Genomic DNA, 19,591 nt, shown 5'->3' with positions numbered 1-19,591 from the left:
ACTTACAACATACTAGTGTTATTAAACTCACCAAACTCTCTTTCTACACTAGCAACCTTCTACAATTGGTTTACAACCTTCTATATGTAGGTCAAAGGGTTCCCACTAGGTTGGTCTTACTAGTTGGGATTTCCATCCAATGCGGATAGATTACTCCATCATTCATTGTCACTTTATAAACCTTCGAAGAACCTCACCCTCCCTCGTTGAGTAGATAGATATACCCACATCATCATTCTAAATATAATCTAAGATCAAGACGAAATAGGAGGATTTTACCCATGGATTTTGTCATCACCTTTCTGGAGACGTCGATGTAGACTTAATCTAAAGGAAACTTACCCCTCTTGGTCTCGTTCAGGAAATATCTCTAACACTCTTTGCCAATCATGCAAACCTCACCCCTTCAACTAGTTCGGCAAGTATGTGCACCAATCCATTTTGCTTACATCTTTTGTAATATCGGGAAACTTAAGTGCCCAAAGCATGAATGTCATAGCCTCACATCTCAAACACTCTGACGATTGTTTGCCGTTAATGTGACCATGTTGAACAAAACCTAGTACATCTTCTTCTATGGACTTGCCTACTCGCCTAATGTTGTTTTGGATTTTGTGTATTCTGACTTGTGGAAGGTTCTTCGGTGGACACACCACACCATCAACATCATTCAAGTTATAGAGCCAAACAAACAAACAAGTAAATGAGTAAATAAATAAATAAGTACGTAAATAAATAAATAAGTATGTAAGTAGGTAAATAAATAAATAAGTATGTATGTAAGTAAGTAAGTAAATAAATAAATAAGTAAGTAAAAAAATAAAAAAAATAAAAATAAAAAAATAAAAAAATAAAAAAATAAAAAAATAAAAAAATAAAAAAATAAAAAAATAAAAAAATAAAAAAAGAATAAGTAAGTAAATAAATAAATAAATAAAAATAGTAGATAAATGCATAAACAAATAAACAAAAATAATACATAATAAATTAATAAAAATAAAAAATAAATAAAGAAATAAGTAAGTAAGTAAGTAAATAAATAAATAAAGAAGTAAAGAAATAAGTAAGTAAATAAATAAAAATAGAAGATAAATGCATAAACAAATAAACAAAAATAATACATAATAATAAAAATAAATAAATAAATAAGTAAATAAATAAATAAATAAGTAAATAAATAAATAGTAAAAAAGAAAAGATAAAAAGAAAAGAAAAGAAAAGAAATAAATATGTAGAGGATTGTTTGGTAACTGGTTCGTGTTATCCCTTTGTTTTGGAGGTGCTCTGTTCCCTCCCTCTCTCTCTCTCTCCCAACGCCTTCTCTTTTCTGTTTCTTTGCTCTGATTGTATACATATTTACGTATCTCCAATCCATGGCGTCCAGCCAGCCTCGCGAATGGACAGGATTGCAGCAGTTCCCCATCGCCACACAGACTGCCTTACACGCCCTCCTCGGAAAGCTCAGGAACGAGGTAAATCAAATATATATATATATATGTGACGCCCATCCATCCTTTATCCTGCACTAAAAAACCCCAATGCGACATGCTTCTTTCCATTCCACAATTCTAAATAAGGCCTAGAACCCTAATTCTGCTCTTCATTTCTTCTATAGGATGCTTATTAATTAATCTAAACCCCCTGATAGTGCCCCTAAACCCTAAGCCCTAAAACCTCAAAACACTACCCTCACACTTTCAACCTAAATTCCCTGTAATACTTACTTTCTCTCATATTGTCATGTTAGCCCCCAAACCCTAAAATGTACTTCCTAAATGACTATAACCCTCAAAACCTATTTTTTCTTTTCTGTCGCTTTCAGGATATTACATCTCTCACAGTGCTGGTACTTGGGAAAGGTGGGGTGGGCAAGAGCTCCACTGTGAACTCTCTTATCGGTGAAAGAGTTGCGGTTGTCAGTGCTTTCCAGGTTCTCTCAGACAATCTCTTGTGTGAAAATTGGCGTTTTTTTTTTTTTTTATTCTTTTCCGTTTTATTAACTGTTAACGAATCTCGTTGCTTTGTTATATCCACGTTTTTGCATGCTACGTGTGAAGTTGGTGTCTTCTATTCCAGAATTGTTTGTCATGTTATTTTTGAAACTAGGTTTTTAATTATTCTACACTTGTTTTTGGCCATGTTTCTGCATTCCATGTGTCGAGTTTGGGTTTTATTCTATATTTATTTCAGCCATATTTTATATGCTATGTGTGGAGCAGGATTTTTTGCTGCATATTTATTTTATAAATGTTGAATTAGGATTTTTTATTCCATAGTTGTTTTATCCATGTTGTACATACTATGTGCTGATTCTTACATTTGAGTTTTATTCCACATTTATGTTAGCCATGTTTTTTGCATCATAGATGTGGGATTAGGGTTTTTATCCCATACTTGGTTTAGTCATGTTTCTTCATGCTCTCTTGGTAAGTAGGTTTTGAAACTCATATATGTACACCAACCCTATTAAGCATTTTTAAGTCACTTTGGTATCTGTCTATGCAATGTTCACCCTACTTTTTCTCTTTAAAAGCAAGCCTCTGTTTTTCTATGTGGCAGTCAGAGACAATGAGAACGCTGATGTGCTCCCGTGTGCGAGCTGGCTTTACCCTAAATATCATTGATACACCAGGGTTGGTGGAAGGATTATTTGTAAATGATCATGCACTAGATACAATAAGAAGGTAAAGGATGTGCGACATATTTTGTTCCATTATAAGCATATTTTTTGGAAGAATCTTGAACCGAGAATTTATTGTTTTGGTTGAATGAGTCTCAAAATGCCAATGACCTTATGTGTGAATATTTTATTTCTTAGGCAAGTCTTTACCGAACAAGAATAATCAATGTGACCTTGTGTGAATTTGTTTGTTTGAGCAGGTCTTTACTGAACAAGAAGATTGATGTGATGATTTATGTTGATCGGCTAGATGGATATCGAATAGACAATCTTGATAGACAAGTGATAAGGGCGATTGCAAGAAGCTTTGGGCCACAAATATGGAAAATCGGCATTCTCGCCCTCACCCATGCTCAGCTCTCGCCACCAGATGGAATCAGCTATGATGAGTTTGTGATGAGAAGATCATCTGCATTACTAGATGCAATTCATAGGGAGGTTGGCTTCAAGAAGGGCGATGCACAGGTTTTATTCTAGACAATCTATGGGATCAATAAGTGCTTTTGTGGGATGTTGTACTTTTGATTTTAATACTGACAATGGTTTAAGTTTTATATTTCTTACAACTTGCTGCATATAATGTGCTATGCAAGGATGAAGACATTCACGAAATGTTTTTAAAAGAAATGATTTAAGGTTATGTACACATAAGAACACAAAAGGGGATAAATACTCAAGATTATGTTTAATCTGATGTCAATTGTAGATTGAGGAATGATATATTTTGGTTGGTCTAAAAAGTGGATTTAATGGGTGGTTGACAGATTCCCGTTGCACTTATCGAAAATAGTGGAAGATGTAGCACAAACACTGGTGGGGAAAAGGTAAAAAAGAAGAAAAGTTTTCTGATATTCTGGGGCCATCATATGGTTTACAGAAGATATATGTCTATTGATCATTGTACAGTCTGTAAAAGATACCGATCATCCATAGCATGGAATATGCTATGTTTCTTTCTTGTGTTGCTGTAATCTACTCTAAAGATACACAATTCATGAAATGACTTGATATTATGTGTTTTAGTCTTCTAGTATTGCCTCCATCTTATAGATGATATGCATCATTCATGGCGTGCATGATATACTCTTTTAGTGTTTTCTTCTTTAAAGTTTGTAAATAGGTGCATGGCCATGATATTAGTTTTTAGTATCAGTGTCATCCTTACAGTTTCTAAAGGTATGCAGGCATTCATTGCATGGCATGATTTATAGTTTCTAGTGTTGATGTCATCCTAGAGCTGGTAAATATATGGATCATTCATGGCTGGCATCATTTATTGTTTCCTATGGTGTCATCAGCTTCATAGTCGATGAAGGTATTCATCATTCCTTGCATGGTATATGTTTCCTTTGTTTTGCTCACATCTTATATTTGGTCTAAGATATGTTGTTTCTAATGTTTTGCTCACAACTTATAGCTAGTAAAGAACATGCATTAATCATGGCATGGTATATATTGTTACAGATTCTTCCTGATGAGACAGTATGGCTGCCCAAATTGGTTGAACACATTGTTGATATAGCTGTCAGCAGTGCACAACCCGTTGATATTGATAAAAAGCTGATCGAAGGTCCTAATGCCAATAAAAGAGGAAAATTATTTATCCCGATCTTGTTGATGCTCCAGGTAAAGATGGAAAATGTCATTCACATACCCAAAATTTTTCTAATGTTTTGAGTGTTTACTGAATGCTTTGTCTTGGTTTTTGATTGAGGACAGTATCATTTCATCTTCAAACCTATACGAAAACTCATAAAACGAGATGTTTTTGAAGAGAGAACTGCCAGACGGCCTGCTTGGGAATATCTTGCGAGAACCCGTCGTTTTCGGTAGATCTAGTCTTTACAAAAACAAATCTATTGAGCCTTTCTCATTTTTGTTTCTGATTTATTTATTGCTGAAGGAGTTGGTTACTTTGCCAGAGGAAAGAGTTAATTGTAGTCGAAGTTTGTTCATACTAGCCCCATCACAGATGTAAGGAATTTGGAGAATTTCTGCATTGGTGGGATGAATGTGTGCAAGTTTGTGTTTTTTGAACATGTGCAAGGTTCCTTACGTTTGTAGAAGGTTGCTAATTTTTGATTTTATTTGTAACCTGATTGCTATTTATTTTTGTTGTACTATCCCCCCCCCCCCCCCCCCCCCTCTCTCCCATAAACCCTAAAAAACAGAAAAAGAGAGAAAATAAAAAGAAGAGGGAAAAACAAGAGAAGAAAAATAGAAACAAAAGACAACAAAATCAATTTCATCAGGACAATGTGCTTATTGCTTATTCTTAATACTTCTATATGATGCTGAGTTTTGCCTTATTGATGGAGCGCTCTCTCAACCTTGTTCTACATTCAGATTTTTATCTTTCATGTTACAGTATTTGCAAATAACAGTTCATTGTGTGCTCCTTCATAGTTTTAAGGACCTTTTCAATGTAATTCTAATATATGTTACATTTTAATCCTGTTTGAGTAATGCCATCTGTGGACAAATTTTACATTGATGAGCTTTAACGCAGTAGCATAGATGAACATGGAATGAATGAAAAGGAAGAATGCGTTCATGACTTGCATGCATTGATGAAGATTTACAAACATGACATCCTGCCTATATATGCGTTTGCATCTTCCACACAATGGATCAACTTCCTATTACAGTTCTTTAATGCAAAAACAAATTTGGCGATCCTTGCTTGCTACCTATTTAGCGGGGATTGTTGCTTGCTGCATACAGTCCTGTGAAACAAAATTTGAAAAGCTGTTCCCCATATGCACTTGATGTATCTCCATCTCATAGAGTGCAAGCATATTTTCACTTGGTGCCTCGAAATCTTTGATGCGTCTTGAACTATGCACTTATGACACCATATGTAAAGATTTCTTGAAGCAACAATATTATCCTTGACCTTTCACATGATTTTTAACCATTTACTTTATGCTTGTCATGTAAAGATGGTCATCACAAGGATGCCCAAAAATTAGGCTTCACAACTTCTTAGTTCGAAAAAGTACGACATTGCCCAACTGATGTGATTATGGTTACTTTGTATATGTAGCTATTCCTAAAAGGATTGTATCCTAGTTGTTTGTCTTGAAGTGAACCAAAGGTGCTTCATCCTTGTTGAGGGTTTATGGTTTAGGCTCAAAGCTAATCTCTAGACTTTTGGCCATTTGCTTTGTGTTTTTGCTTGCCTTTCTTGATTGCATTCTTAATTTTCAATTATATATGAGATCTCTTGTTGATCTTTCATTCATTTTTTTATATATTCTCTCATTGATTTCCCTCGTTTTTGGTAGGTTCATAATAGTGTGAACTAAAATCACTTATCCTATTCAAGTTTGTTATGACCTTAAGTTGTGCTTTTTCATATTTGTATTTTTGCTCGTATGGAAAAGCTTGAACCAAGCGATGAGGTCATGACATTCTCATAAGTATGCCAATTGTTGCAAGCATATAATCAAGACCTCGAAGAGTAAATAGCTTCTTGTGCATTTATATCTAGTTTCAAATTGGGGATATCAAAGCCTAAGATCAATTTGCTTCAGAATTTTGATGACTCTTGATCTAAGCTTTGTGAGTTCTTAAATAAAGTTTGTCTAGTTATCTATTTCCAACCTCATCCATATGTTATAGATCATGTACAAGTCTTTCTTTTAGTAACATTGGTACTACCAAAATTTTCCACGTTTAGTGCCTTTTAAGTTAGAAGTCCAACACTAGCGTAGATTGTTTGTGTTGTTTGAGGGGTTTTGTTGATTGTTGAGAAGTAATGTTGGAGGGATTTAATATTGTCCTTTTGTATAGGTGAATTGATGATATACTTATTGGATGTTTTGTTAAGTGTTCAGAGTTTATTCATGATCTCTAGATCCAAACTAAAGTAGGTGTTTTTGGACTAGGTCGGGTTGCAAAAATTGGTCTAAGGGTTCCATCTTCAATATCCTCACAAATTCCGCTCCAATTGGAATTTGATGTTTTGAGGGGGAGTGATGTCACAACCACTAAAGAAAGGAAAGTAGCAAGGTTATGCATGCATGCAAGTTAGGATGTTGTATTTTAAGGATTGTGTGAAATTGTAGATTCTTGACAAGTGTACCGTCCTGGTAAATCTCTAGGGGTTTCATGCTTTTGTATGTTTGATTGTATAAAGGAGGTTTCACTCGTGTTGATCTCAAACACAACAACGCTAGTCATAAGGCACTAATTTGTTATTGATTTATCTTGTTTTTAATCATTGTTCTATCTCTCTCTCTCAATATGATCGAATGGAGTAGTACAATTAGCACAACCTAATTATAATGCATGCAACAATGATGACACGTATCACTCATTGGAATGTGAGGTAACATGGCAGGTGGGGAATGTTGAGATATGTTTTTAAGGTATAGATCTATTGATGAGATGTATCAATGTATCACTAGTCTCAAGGTGCACTAAAATGACAAGTTGATACATTATATAAAAGTAGTATTGAAGTTGCATGTCTTAAAGTTGACATATGCACACATACACATGTTCCTTGAAATGCCCCAAAGATTTAGAATATATCAAACTCATTCAGAAGACAAACTAGAAAAGAACAATATCGAACTTATGTTTTAGTTATATATATATTTGTAAAGTTGCCCATTGAACATTTATTGGAACCAACAAAACCCCATAAAGATATCTATCACTAGATATCTTTTGGACAAGATGACTTCACTATTATGGTTTGTGTGGCACCAAGAGTGCACAAGTGAAATCGAAAAAGTAATCATCATCAATTATTAACATGTCAACAAAGTGTCAATTATTGTTCACAATCATCAAATCAATATTCATAAATACTTGAACATAATCGAAATACAACCAAAACATATCAAACAACAATTAGTATAAGGAGTCATAACTAATATGAAAGAGTATAAGCCAAAAATTCAATTTACATAAGCAAACCTCATAAAAAAGAAACATGAATTAACAAATGAAATAGTTTAATGTATGAAAGTCCAATAAAATGTATTGAATTAAAGCAATGAAGAGTTCTTAGTTTACCCAATTGTATTAGGTTAAGCTCTTATATCATGGAACCATGGTGCTTTGTTATGGAGTGGCTCACGCTAATACAATCCCATAGATAGCTCCATCAATGTAAAGTTGTAGTTCCAAAAGTGGGTTTCTTTTACCCTCTTAAATCATTGCATGTGTAGAAAATAATCTGTCTACACTTTTAAATCATTAGATTGCAAATCTAAAGGGCAATGAATACATTGTTTTGATAAGGATAATTTTCTTACTATCTAGCATCAATGTGTATTTGTTTACGAACTATACATCTTTACATTCTTGTTTTACTTCTTCGTGTACCAAATGCGCTTATTCTCAATGTCCTCGTTCACATTGACTGTGCCTTGAGGTTTTTCTTTACAATTCTCGAGGTATCCATTCCAGCTTCTTGATTTTCTTTTTTCACTTCAGGTAGTTCTACATGCACTCTTTCTTTCTCTTCGATGGTTTGAAAGGTTCTACCAAAAGATCACTTCTATTCAACATTGAGTCAGGTTCCAAGGATTCAAGTTATCGGAGGGAGTGTGTTATTGTTCTTTTCTATCATTTTGATACTCGTTCTCTCATTCATAGTTAGACCCTTCTCTTTGTGGGGCTTCTTGATGGCTTCCATACAAGTGCCCTGGGGCCAAAGCCAAGATGTACTTGTTAATGTTTACAACCCACCGGATGACCAACACTAAGATGAGATGCCCATCCTAGTCACATGCAAAACCCTAAAGTGCAATTGATGTAATAGGGAGAAACCATAGGACACAACCGAGAAAGACTAGTGAGCTGGCCCAAAATGCATGCAACATGAAATGCAAACCTAAGACGCAGGTCAAACCCTTGAAATGTAGGGACAAACCCAAAAAGCCTAACACCATAGCTAGCATCCAACCTCATCCTCCTAAGGTTGTAGGGTGGAGACAAGAAGGTCATGTGGTCGAGCCCTTCCTAATATATTATGTAGAAGTCCCATTTTGATAAATTTGAACCTAGCTTCATATGGGTTGATGTAAGGCATGGAGAATATATGATGTTTCAAGTCATCTCGTTGAACTGTCAACGTTGATTGTAGCCCATGCTCATTGTTTCGAGTCATTTGTTTGCAACTAGAATCATGGGTACATTGGGAAAGGACTACAAAATCATGGGTACACTTTGGGAAAGGACAATAATTAAGGTGTCATAATGATAACCACTCAAGGCATGTAATCCACTTATATTGCTTGCCCTTTCATGTGACAACAAGCTCTCTATTTATGTGAGTGGGCATTGCCATCTGGTAGTGAGAATTGTAATTCCTAAAACTAATGGAAGGATATTTTGTTTTCTAAAAAAATTGTAATTCCTTGCATAGGGAGTTTCTCATGTCTTATAGGTTAACTATGTTGGTAGGGGAGAAATAGAGATTGCATCTTAGTGAAACCACTTCTTTCAGATATAGATTAGATAGCTAAGAGAGGTGATTGATGCGCATCTAAGTTTTTTTGGACTTTGTTGTTGCAATGTGCGTGTTACACATTTTTTCTAATTAGTCATTATTTGGAGGAAGTTGCACAATTGATGTAGGGTTCCATACCTATGAAAACAAAAGAGAAACCCTAGTGGGATTGACATTTACAAAGTAAAACTCACCTTTTGCAAGTTATTACTGATACCCCAAACCACTTATTTGTGCTTTACTTCGATGGTTGTCATTGGTTGAACAATAATGGTATGTAAATAACGTTGATAATGGATAGTGGCATATCTTACTATGTAGTTGGTGCTCTCTATTGCTATTTCCAACCAAGGTCTTTATTTTGAAACTGGTGATTGGGGTCCTACCTTTAGGATAAACTCTAAACAGGTGTAACCTTTTGCCAAGACAATGGGTATTTTCAAAACTTAAACACTAGTATTAACTAAATTTAGAGGTGGAGTGGCAAATGAGATGATAACCAAGCCTCATGCCCATGACATTATCTCCTTAGAAAACATTATCGTCAAGATTTCTGGCAAAGGTGGGAAAACCAAGTGGAGTGGGTGAGAAGGGGATGTGCAACGATTGCACCTGTACATTGGGGGAAAATGTAAATAGAAATAAAAGGTAAATGTAAAGGGTACTAGAGTATACAAAGGAGTTAGTGAGGAATAAATGTGATTTGTACATTAGCGCACATGCACACGTAGTGGGTGGTGGGGGAGTGTGAAAGTAAGGGAGTTTTAATGTACCTCTTCAATCACTCCTAAAATCAAGGCAAGATATCTCCTTTGAAAAAGAGAGGAATATTTGACCGCACTTTGTAACGACCTTCCCGCCTTGGACTATAAAAGGAGAAGAATGGGCTCTTATTAGGGGTTCCGTTTTCTTTCGGTTAGGAGGTTTGGTTTTCCTGTTAGGGTTTAGTTCCTCTGTGGGAAGTTTAAGGTTAGGGTTTGGTTGTTAGGTTCTTAGTTCGTCAAGGGTTTCTTAAGCTCGAATGCTTGTAAGGTTATTGTGCAAGGCCTCCACTTGCAGTTGCAAGCCCGTGAGCTCCCCAATTGGAGGCTTGCTTGTAGATGCTTGTTGTATCCAGTTTGTTTTTTCCGGCTCGAAGCCGCGGGTGTAATCGGCTAAGTTATATATATATGGTTGTGTACAATGCGTCGTCTTTCTGTTTGGATGTTTTAACATACTTTCTCTCTTACCTTATATATGGTTATGTTATATGGTTATGTTATATATACTTATGGTTGTGTACAATGTGTCGTCTTTCGGTTTAGATGTTTTATCATACTTTCGGTTTGGATTTCAATAAACGGTTCGGTTCGAAAACTCAGGTTGATGGGTTTATAGGTTTAAATGGTTTGGTTTAAAGGTTTAAAGGTTTTTGGTTATTATTATTTTTACCTGAATAGTTTATTAATTTAATGGTTTAATTAATGGTTTTTTTTTTTAAACTTGAAAAGGTTAAAAGAGAGAGGCAGAGATGGCAGGACATGCTTTAGGGTTGCAAAGATTGCCCCCAACGCAGATGATCGAGACAAAGCTCCTCTACTCCTTAAGCGCCAGGTATGTCTCGTCCATTAACGTGTAGGGTAGGAGCAGGGTACATAGGAATGTAGAAACATGCGGGCGAAATGTGGGCAAAGGATCCAACAGTGGGCATGGTTGCAATTGAGGTAACATCGGCAAGGGTGCCCGCTATGAGGTCGGTGGAATCGAGGTACACATTGCAAGGTGGGAACATGGATAGGGAGAAGTATCAAGTGGCAACTGGGGGGCGTAGGAAAGTAGATGAGATGTTAAAAGAAACAGGGCAACACATTATTGGCGGAGATAGGGGGATATGTAAGGAAGCACTCAATCTATCCAATAAGGTGGGCTGGTTAGAAGAGGATGATAGGGTTCCTCCCAGCAACGGTCTTCACTGTTGAATGCTTAGAGGATTTGAGAGTGTGGGGAGTGCCGAGGGTTTGGAATAAAGAGGTTGGGAAGCAAACAATTGGGGGGGATAATTCTAGCCATGCATTATGGCAAGTGATGAGTGAGGGGAGGCCGCGGGGGCAAGTAGGCGGATCGTCACAAGGGTTGGATGGTGTTGCGGAGTTGGATGCCACAGAGGACATGTTGCAAGTAGAAAATCTTCTGTAGGAATGTGGTCACGTGCATAATGCATGCCCGAGAGGGGGTCATGATAAGGATATGGACAAGAAGGAGAGCTCTGAGTTACTAGAGGTTTTTTTGTCTGAGGATGAAAGATTAAGGAAATGCTCGTTCATTTGTAAGCTACTTGGTGGTAGACCTAATAGAGGTATGGTTTGAGACATGCTACAAGTAGCTCTTATGGATCGGGTTCTGCAAATACTAAATGTGCACAATATGGGTAGAAATTTCTTTCATGTTGAAGTGGTTGAGGGGGCTGATGTATCGCGGATTGTGGATATGAAATTTGTAGAGCTTAAATATGGAAGAGGTCTTTTATTGGAGTGGTATGCTAACTTCAATGCTATGGAGGAAGACAAGAAAATTGGTAACCCTCGGGTGATTTCTATGATATTCCCAAATTTGCCTTGACAGTTATACCCCTTGATCCCAAAGATTGGGGATAAGATTGGCATAGTCTGTCCCTCAAAGGCAATGATGACAGATAGAATCAGGGACTACCCTAAGATTAGTGTGCTTGTGCAAAGTTCGTCCAAACTCTCCCCTATAATCACGGTTCATGATATAGAAGCAGGACTGATAGATGTGGCGAGGGAATACAAGGGCTTACCTGGCCAAGTTTTTATTGTAAAAAGAAGGGCCACATTGCTAAGGAATGCCCTAGGAAAATCAACGGTAATGGTAGGGTGGGAAAGGACAAAGGGTAGGTTGCTAGGCAAGAGAACATAGGAGTGAAATATTAGAACACCCTCAATGGGGTAGTGAAGGAGAAGGCTAATACAAACTCTTGGACTCTGGTTTTGGGACGAAAAAATCGCTTGTAGCAAGAAGGAAACATAACTATGCCTCAGGTAAGGTTGAGGAATAGCTTTGAGGCATTGTTGGAAGCGGAGGATCTGTTACAGGATCAAAGTTCAAATAATGTTGAAGAGGTGGTCGTGTGCACATTTGATGCCTTGCTTCGTTAGAATGGAAGTATTGCACTGAGGGCGGTGAATGAGTGGTTACGCACTGGGAGGGGTCAAGAAAGCTCACCAATTAGTTCCGAAACTCAGAAGTTGCATGAGACAAGACAAACAACTTTAGACATAGATGCTCGAGTTTCGGTCAAATTTGTTCAGTCCAAAAGATTAGTAAGGGATAGGTTCGACAAGGGGTGTAGGTTTGGCCAACAGGATCTCAAGAGATTGATTGACTTGTGTCATGAGGAAGGCCCGTGGCTGAGGGTTTATGTGGTTGTCAATGAACGCAACAAGTTGCCAAATGCTTGTTTATCTTTTGACCTGACAGACCTGGAGATTTCAGCCAATAACATGGAATGGATCTCGCGTTCCATAACCAGTGGGGCGAAAAAGTACTTTAACAATTTGCCGATCACTTAGAAACAACCCTAACTGGAGAGTGATGTGGATAAATGCTAAAATGATATGTGGGAGGGTCAATGATTCATGCATTAAAAAACATTTGCTACTAAGCATAGAAGAGAGGGCAAACTCCCTCGATGAGGTGTTGCACTTCCATGAGGAGGATGCAATGAGGCAGGATGTTGTGTTGGGATGGGAGAGGCTCAATAAAGGCGGTTGGGCGTGAACTCAGGGGGAGGGGCTATGTCCGTCATGGGAGACTTCACAGTGACTCATGTTTTCATGAAATTACTCACGTGGAACATACAAGGTCTGGGGGGTAACAAATGTATGTTGGAGAGGAAGAACTTCTGACAGGAGTTCAAATCCCCAAGTTTCAAGGGGGCCCCGGATATATTGTTGTTGCAAGAGCACCATCTAAGTGCAAACAAGATCTTGAATATTGGCAATCCTCTTGAGGGGGATGGGTAGACGTTCTGGTCCCCAACTCAAGGTGAGCATGGTAGGAAAGGGGGTGTCTGTACATCTATAAGGAAGTCTTCAGATGTCGTTGTGGTGGGACAAGTCACCATAGTGGAGGGACGTGCCATCTATGTGACTAGTAGATGGTCCCAATGTATAATTGGGATAATAAATGTGTATGCGCCCAATTCATCAACGAACCTGGCCCTTTTTGGGAGGTAATTGGCCGATGGCTTGCCGATTGCAGATGCATAGATCCTTGCAGAGGATTTTAACATGACTTTGTACAAAGAGGACAAGGTGGGGGTATGCAAGTGGTAGTGCAGGGGGCTAAGCTAGTTGCATGGGATTTGTTGATGGGTCGAATGGGGGTGAAAGATGCCTGGCTTTTTGAGAGTAGGCTGTAGTACGCATGGCTTTTGCATGTCTCGCATAGACAGAATATACATAAGTTCGGAATTAGAAAAATTTAGAAACCAATGTTGAAATCATTGCAGGTTCAACCTACTCCGATCATATGCCGGTTAAGATAATGCTAGAAATGCAGAGGAGACCAACAAGGGACTGCAAGTGAGGATCAACAAAAAACTTTTTGAGGATGTGGAGGTGAGTAGAAACATAAGGCGTATATGGGAAAGCAATTCGGCTGGGTGTGGCGCAATTGATAAACTTCGAGGGAAGATTATCGAAACTTCAACTTATCTCCATAGGTCTAAGGAGGAAGAAATGTTTTTATGGAGATCAATTGCGGCTGCCCAAAGGCTATTACAGAAAGATCCTCGATGCCAATGGTCTAGGGCAGGCCTTGAGGCTGCCAGAGAAACGTTACAACGCTTGATTGCATCTAGAAATACGATGCTATTTAAGAGTTCGGCGGCATGGTGGAGCAAAAATGGGGATAAGGGGAATAAACAATTTTTCATGCATAAACAAGCTAGAACAAACTATAGCTACAATCCGAAGCTGGTTAAGGAAGATGGCTCTATGTCGGAGGATATTTCGGAGATCTTGGAGGGAGTCACCTCACACTATCATGAGTTGCTTTCGGATAGTTATAGTATCCCCGAACAACTTGCTATGATAGAATTTGTGCTAGAGGGAATGCAACACAAAATTTCAGATACGACACAAGCTAATCTAACGAGGCCTCTCTTGGAAGAGGAAGTGGCTGATGCTTTGGCAGTTATTTGCAGAACGTCCTGCCCAGGGTCCGATGGACTATCAAGAGATTTTTTCAAAAAATTTTGGGACGTTGTCGCGGTAATCCGCGGGTATGTGTCGAAAGGGGTGGGACCAAGAAGCCGACTTCTCTCCAATCCCGGCTGCACCGGTTGTGGCGAAAACCGTACTGATTCCAGACGCGTACCGGCGGCTACCGAACACGAAAGAAGGAGAGAGAGAGAGAGGGAGACCACGCGGGCAACACCGACTCAACTCATGCCTCTTATGTACAGGAAACAAAGGCAAAGAAACGCATCCTACACCAACAGAGACACAAATATGCACAACCCGTTATATATAAATTTACAAGAGCAAGATAGAACTCCAGGTTTGAGCTGGACAGGTAGGTTAGGTTACAACATCTATCTGTTGCCAAGCCGCCGATCGGGGAGCTCTTGGGCTCGTTGCGCCGAGCGGGGTCTTGCACAGGAGATCGAGCAGAAGCAAACCCCGCTGAACATACACACTCTTCACCAGACTAAACCCTAAACAGACACGAAGGAGAAGACGAAGTCAAAGAACCCTAACCGAAACAAGAAAGTAAGAAGTCAAAGAACCCTAACTCTATTTTGAGTTAAGGTTGGGATTACCTTTAAAATAGAGATTGGCTGCGATGGCCCTTTACAAAGGAAGTTCGAGTAGGGTGTTAGTGACAGGGCATCGTGGCCCATCGATTCCATTACGCAGATCTGTTAGATAGGGGTGCCCGTTGGCCCCCTATCTTTATTTATTTATTACAGAGGCATTCTCCTTCTTTTTTAACAGATTGGATGCAGGAATAAGGGGTTTAGTTATTCCACATCCGAGCAAGGATTTGCTGAACTTTGAGTATGCAGATGACACTATGCTTTACTTGCAAGGCAACGATGCTAATTTACAGAAGGTTGAAGGACGGATTGAGTGGTTTTGCAAAGCGTTGTCGCGAAGATGCGCATGCGAGCGTGCTTCGCTTGAGCGGGACCACCGGGGTCTTGGACCAAGGAGGATGTCCGTCAAGGTATTGAGAAGAGGACGATGTGAATGTAAGATTGGAGGAAGACCTATTACACTTGAGAAGATTGAAGATTGTACACTTTGAGAAGTAGATAAATAATTACAAGATAGATGCGAAGAAGAAGAAATAGAAGCTTATATTATTGATGGTGATGATGATGGTCATATTATATTGAACCCCCCCCTTTACACAAGTCGTACTAGGGGTTTTATAGGTTTGTCCATGCACAAAACCATGGGCTTGGAGCCATGGTTTCTATGCACACAGTTTTGCTTTGTGACATGCAGGAAACCATGGGCTTAAAACCGTGGTTTTGTGTACACGGTTTTGTTCGTTTGTTTCCTACGGAATACTGAATATGAGAAAGAATTATAGAACATCTAAAGCATTTAGTAGTAGCTTTAGTGGTAAGGTAATTGCCTCTTATCTTAGAGGTGCAAGGTTCAAATCCTACCTGCAACCCTCTACATGCACTCAATGCCATTGTGACCTAGGTTTATTTATTTTCATTTTTACAAGTATTCGTGAAATGTGTGTGGATCCTCAATTTTTGACTTTTTCTCGCACTAGACATGCCACATCACGACAGCGTTAGGGGGGAAAATTAATTGGAACAAAAGTAGAGGATTCTGGGTAAGTTCAAACCCACGACCGTTATGGTGTCCTAACGTTGATTTTTAATGGGTCCCCAATGGGATGGCTGTTAAGTGTTTGGGCTTTTTGGTGGGAGTTGAGACACCTAAAAATTAGCAGCTTGAACAAGTCAAAGACAAAATTAGAAAAAAGCTTCGGTTGTGGGCATTAGTAAAGCTCTCCCTTGTTGGTAGGGTTGTGGTGGTGAACCATACTTTGCTGGCCACCATGTGGCATTCAATGGCATATTGGATGTTAGACAAAGCCTACATAAAAAATATTGAGGCAATGGTGAGAGGGTTCTTGTGGTCGGATAGAGATAATGAGATGGCGTCAACTAAAGTGGCATGGGGTTGTTTAATTAAGACAAAGAATCAGGGAGGACTTGGACTGGTGGATCCAGTTCACCAAAGTAAGGCTCTACTTGTAAGCTTTTGGAGCGAAGTCTGCAACCTGGACCAGAATTGTGGAAGGTGCTCCTTAGGAACAAAGCTGACCTTTGGTGTCCTAGGAATGGTGGTCCTTGGCAGGCAAATACATGGTGGATGTTCAGTCTAGCTCTAAAGTTGAAAGAACCGGCTAGCATGGAGGATAGGGTGGTTCGCGTCGTTGTCATGAGGATTTTCAGCTAGGGTGGGAAAACCAAGTGGGATAGATAATATGGGGATGTGCAACATTGGACATGCACTTGGAAGATTTGTAAAAGAAACAAATGTAAAAAAGGAAGGGTAAATGTAAGGTGTTAAAAGTGCACTATGAAAATTCATAAAGTGTAAATGTGATGTGCATTTATGTGCACATGCACATGTAGACTAAAGGGAGAGTACATGAAGTATGGGTGTAGTGAGTAGTGGGCATAGTGTGTGTGTGAGGGAGGGAGTTAAGGCTCGATCAATCTCTCCTCTTAAGATCAAGGCCAAATATTCCCCCATTGAAAGGAGGGGGGGTTGACTTCTTCTTTATGTAATGTGCCTCACCCCTTACTACTATAAAAGGGAGTGAGGGGCCATTTTTGAGGGGCTTCCACTTTTTGGGTTTCTTTGGGTTGCCATTAAGGTTTCAGAATTTTGGGTTTTAGGATCTCGTTTTAGGGGTTTCATTCGTCTTCTTCTTTTCCCCTATCCGGTCAGGGTTTCATCTAGAGGGTTTACATTCGGCCTACGCGGCCATGGTTGTAATTCATGTGGTGTTTTCGTAATATAATCATTCGATGAATCTTGTCTTGTCTTGTCTCTAATCTTAATCTCTCCAATCTTAACCTCTCTAACCTTAATCTTTCCCTTCTCGGTTAAACTCCTAAGCTTTTTTCCCTTCTCTCACTCTCTAGTCCAAGACCCTCGTGGTCCTGTCCTATCCGACATGCACGAGCGGATTTCTGCGACACCGTAATGAAGGCATGGTCAAGTTTAAGAGAAGGGTTGGTCTTAATGCAATTGAAAACACTGGATGAATAGCTACGACAACCATAATTGTTTTGGAACCCTAGGATTAGAAGTGAAGAGGCGGGCGGGTCAGGCTAGGGAAGGTACTTGCCTTGGGGAAGGATGCTAGGGTACAAGATTAGGTCGGTACAGGATTGGGAGGTCTTCGGCATGAAGAGGCGGGCGGGTCAGGCTGTTAGTTGTAGGATTACTGGAAGATTAGAGAAGGTGACCCATTTGATAAAAGGGGTTATTAATGGATTAGGTAAGTTGACTACGGAAGAGGCAGTTTTGCCAGGTTGGTTTGTAGGTGAAGGTGATGCACAACTTATCTGTGGTAGGTGCTCAACTAGTGAGGCTCGGTTGTGGGGTAACCTAAGTTTTTTGACAAATGATGGTAGGTGGTTGGCATTGCGGGTGGCGGTGTTGGAGGGTAGGAGGTGGCAACTGAACCCAGACCCTAAGACACTGGATCATGATTGTAAAATATGACTTTTCAATAACAAGCCCTTATATGATTTGAAGTGGGATCCATTGGAGGTATGGTGGCAGACACCAGGAACAAACAACTTGAAAAAGTTTTTTGAGTACAATACCAAGCTAGGAAGACAAATCATTGGCTCCAAAACCGTGGGTGTTGTAATGATTCGTAATAATTGGAAGGATAAAGGCATTTCAGACAACTATTTGAAGTCGTGTTGGAGGAGACTATGGGCATTGGATATGCCAGAAAAAATTAAGGCTTGGTTGTGGCTTCTTAGCCAGAAGGCGGTACCTGTAGGCGAGTGGTTGAGTTCCCATGGTGGTGAGGCTGGAATCAATCTCTCACTGTTTAGGGATCATCAATCTCTCACTATTTTTGGAATTGTATAGAGGCGATTACCATTTGGAGTAGAACCCTTCGAATCGTGGCAACCTATGGTGTGAAAGGGAACGTTGTGTGGGGCTCAATACAAGGATTGTCTCTAAAAGGGGAAAGCTAGGGTGAACGGTTAAACCCACAAGGACATGGATTTATAGTGCAGGGTGGTAGCGTGTTCCAATGTGATGGGGTGAGACCAGGCCCAAATTCTGAAATTTTTGAGGAGATTTGGCTTATGGTGGCGTGTTTAACGGCATGACACATTTGGGTCAGGCGTTGTAAGTTTGTTTTTCAGCAACAAAAACTCTCATGCGGGGAGATGATGTTAAATATCCGGTTTGATCTTGTGGCTTGGTTGCACGGTCGGTATGATTCGATTCAGGGGGAATCGGAAGAAGCAAAAAGGGCAAGGTCAAAGTTCTTGCTAAAATGGAGTAGCTCTCCCATGATAGTCAAATCTTCATCGAGGACTAAGTGGAATTACCAGGCACCTAGGTGGATGGCTCCCAATATTGTACATGGGTTGTAATTATGTATGTATAGCTAACCCAAACATGGGTTAGTATAGTCATGTTACCCGGATAATGATGTTAGAAAAGAGTTAGTTGGGAGATGTAGAGTAGGGGTAAAATAGGGTTTATTTCAATTTTGTTTGAGTTAAGGATTGGTTGAGTTTTTGTTTGATAGTTTTGGAGTTGTTCCTCTAAGTTGTATATGTTGATCCCATTGTGGATTTGGGTAAACTCTATTGTATTCTATTTGCTAACTAATGCGAAGTAGTATTTTTTTGGGAATTTTTTAAAATAAAATTAAAGGTTTTTTATGGATTTAATTAATTTAACTTAAATGCTTATTTAATTTAATGTACTTTTGTTTATTTAGATTTTTAATTAGTTTGACTTAAATGGTTCGGTTCGGTTTTAACTTTTCCCTAATAGTTTGGGTTTTAATGGTTTGGTTTGGTTTGCTTTTCCTCAAATGGTTTGGTTTAAATGGTTTGAGAGTTCATAAACAGTTTGGGTTGGTTTTTGTTTTATATAAATGGTTCGGTTCCGTTTCTTTGCCTTGAAACCGAACCGAACCATGCCCATTCCTATTGATGACAATGAGTTTAAATATAACCAATAGTATTGAAAGTGAAAGATCTTCACGTAGATTGTTGCAAGGATGTAGCAACTCTTGAGATTCTAAAATCTTTCTAAAGAATGTTGCAATTGGGCAACCTTAGGGTAAGTTGATTGTAAGGAGAAAAGGACATAGAAAATCTAATGCCTAACAATAAGGTCAAGGACTAATAT

At 39.0% G+C, this 19,591-nt stretch overlaps 1 protein-coding gene across 1 annotated transcript; it reads left to right on the top strand.

Annotated features, from left to right (window-relative positions):
- Positions 1-1,293: 1,293 nt before the first annotated feature.
- On the top strand, positions 1,294-4,795 carry LOC147869986 (translocase of chloroplast 34-like). Its single transcript, XM_087335563.1, has 7 exons — positions 1,294-1,472; positions 1,823-1,930; positions 2,560-2,684; positions 2,881-3,145; positions 3,445-3,504; positions 4,145-4,306; positions 4,400-4,795. The coding sequence occupies exons 1-7, from the start codon at positions 1,374-1,376 to the stop codon at positions 4,511-4,513; spliced, it is 933 nt and encodes a 310-aa protein (XP_087191689.1). The 5' UTR covers positions 1,294-1,373; the 3' UTR covers positions 4,514-4,795.
- The last annotated feature ends 14,796 nt before the right edge of the window (positions 4,796-19,591 follow it).

This window comes from Azolla caroliniana, unplaced genomic scaffold (assembly GCF_043228905.1).
Source record: "Azolla caroliniana isolate FFs.n. ecotype wild unplaced genomic scaffold, voAzoCaro1.0.p SCAF_1, whole genome shotgun sequence".
Classification (NCBI taxonomy): Eukaryota; Viridiplantae; Streptophyta; class Polypodiopsida; order Salviniales; family Salviniaceae; genus Azolla; species Azolla caroliniana.
This window is presented reverse-complemented; position numbering and strand designations above follow the sequence as displayed.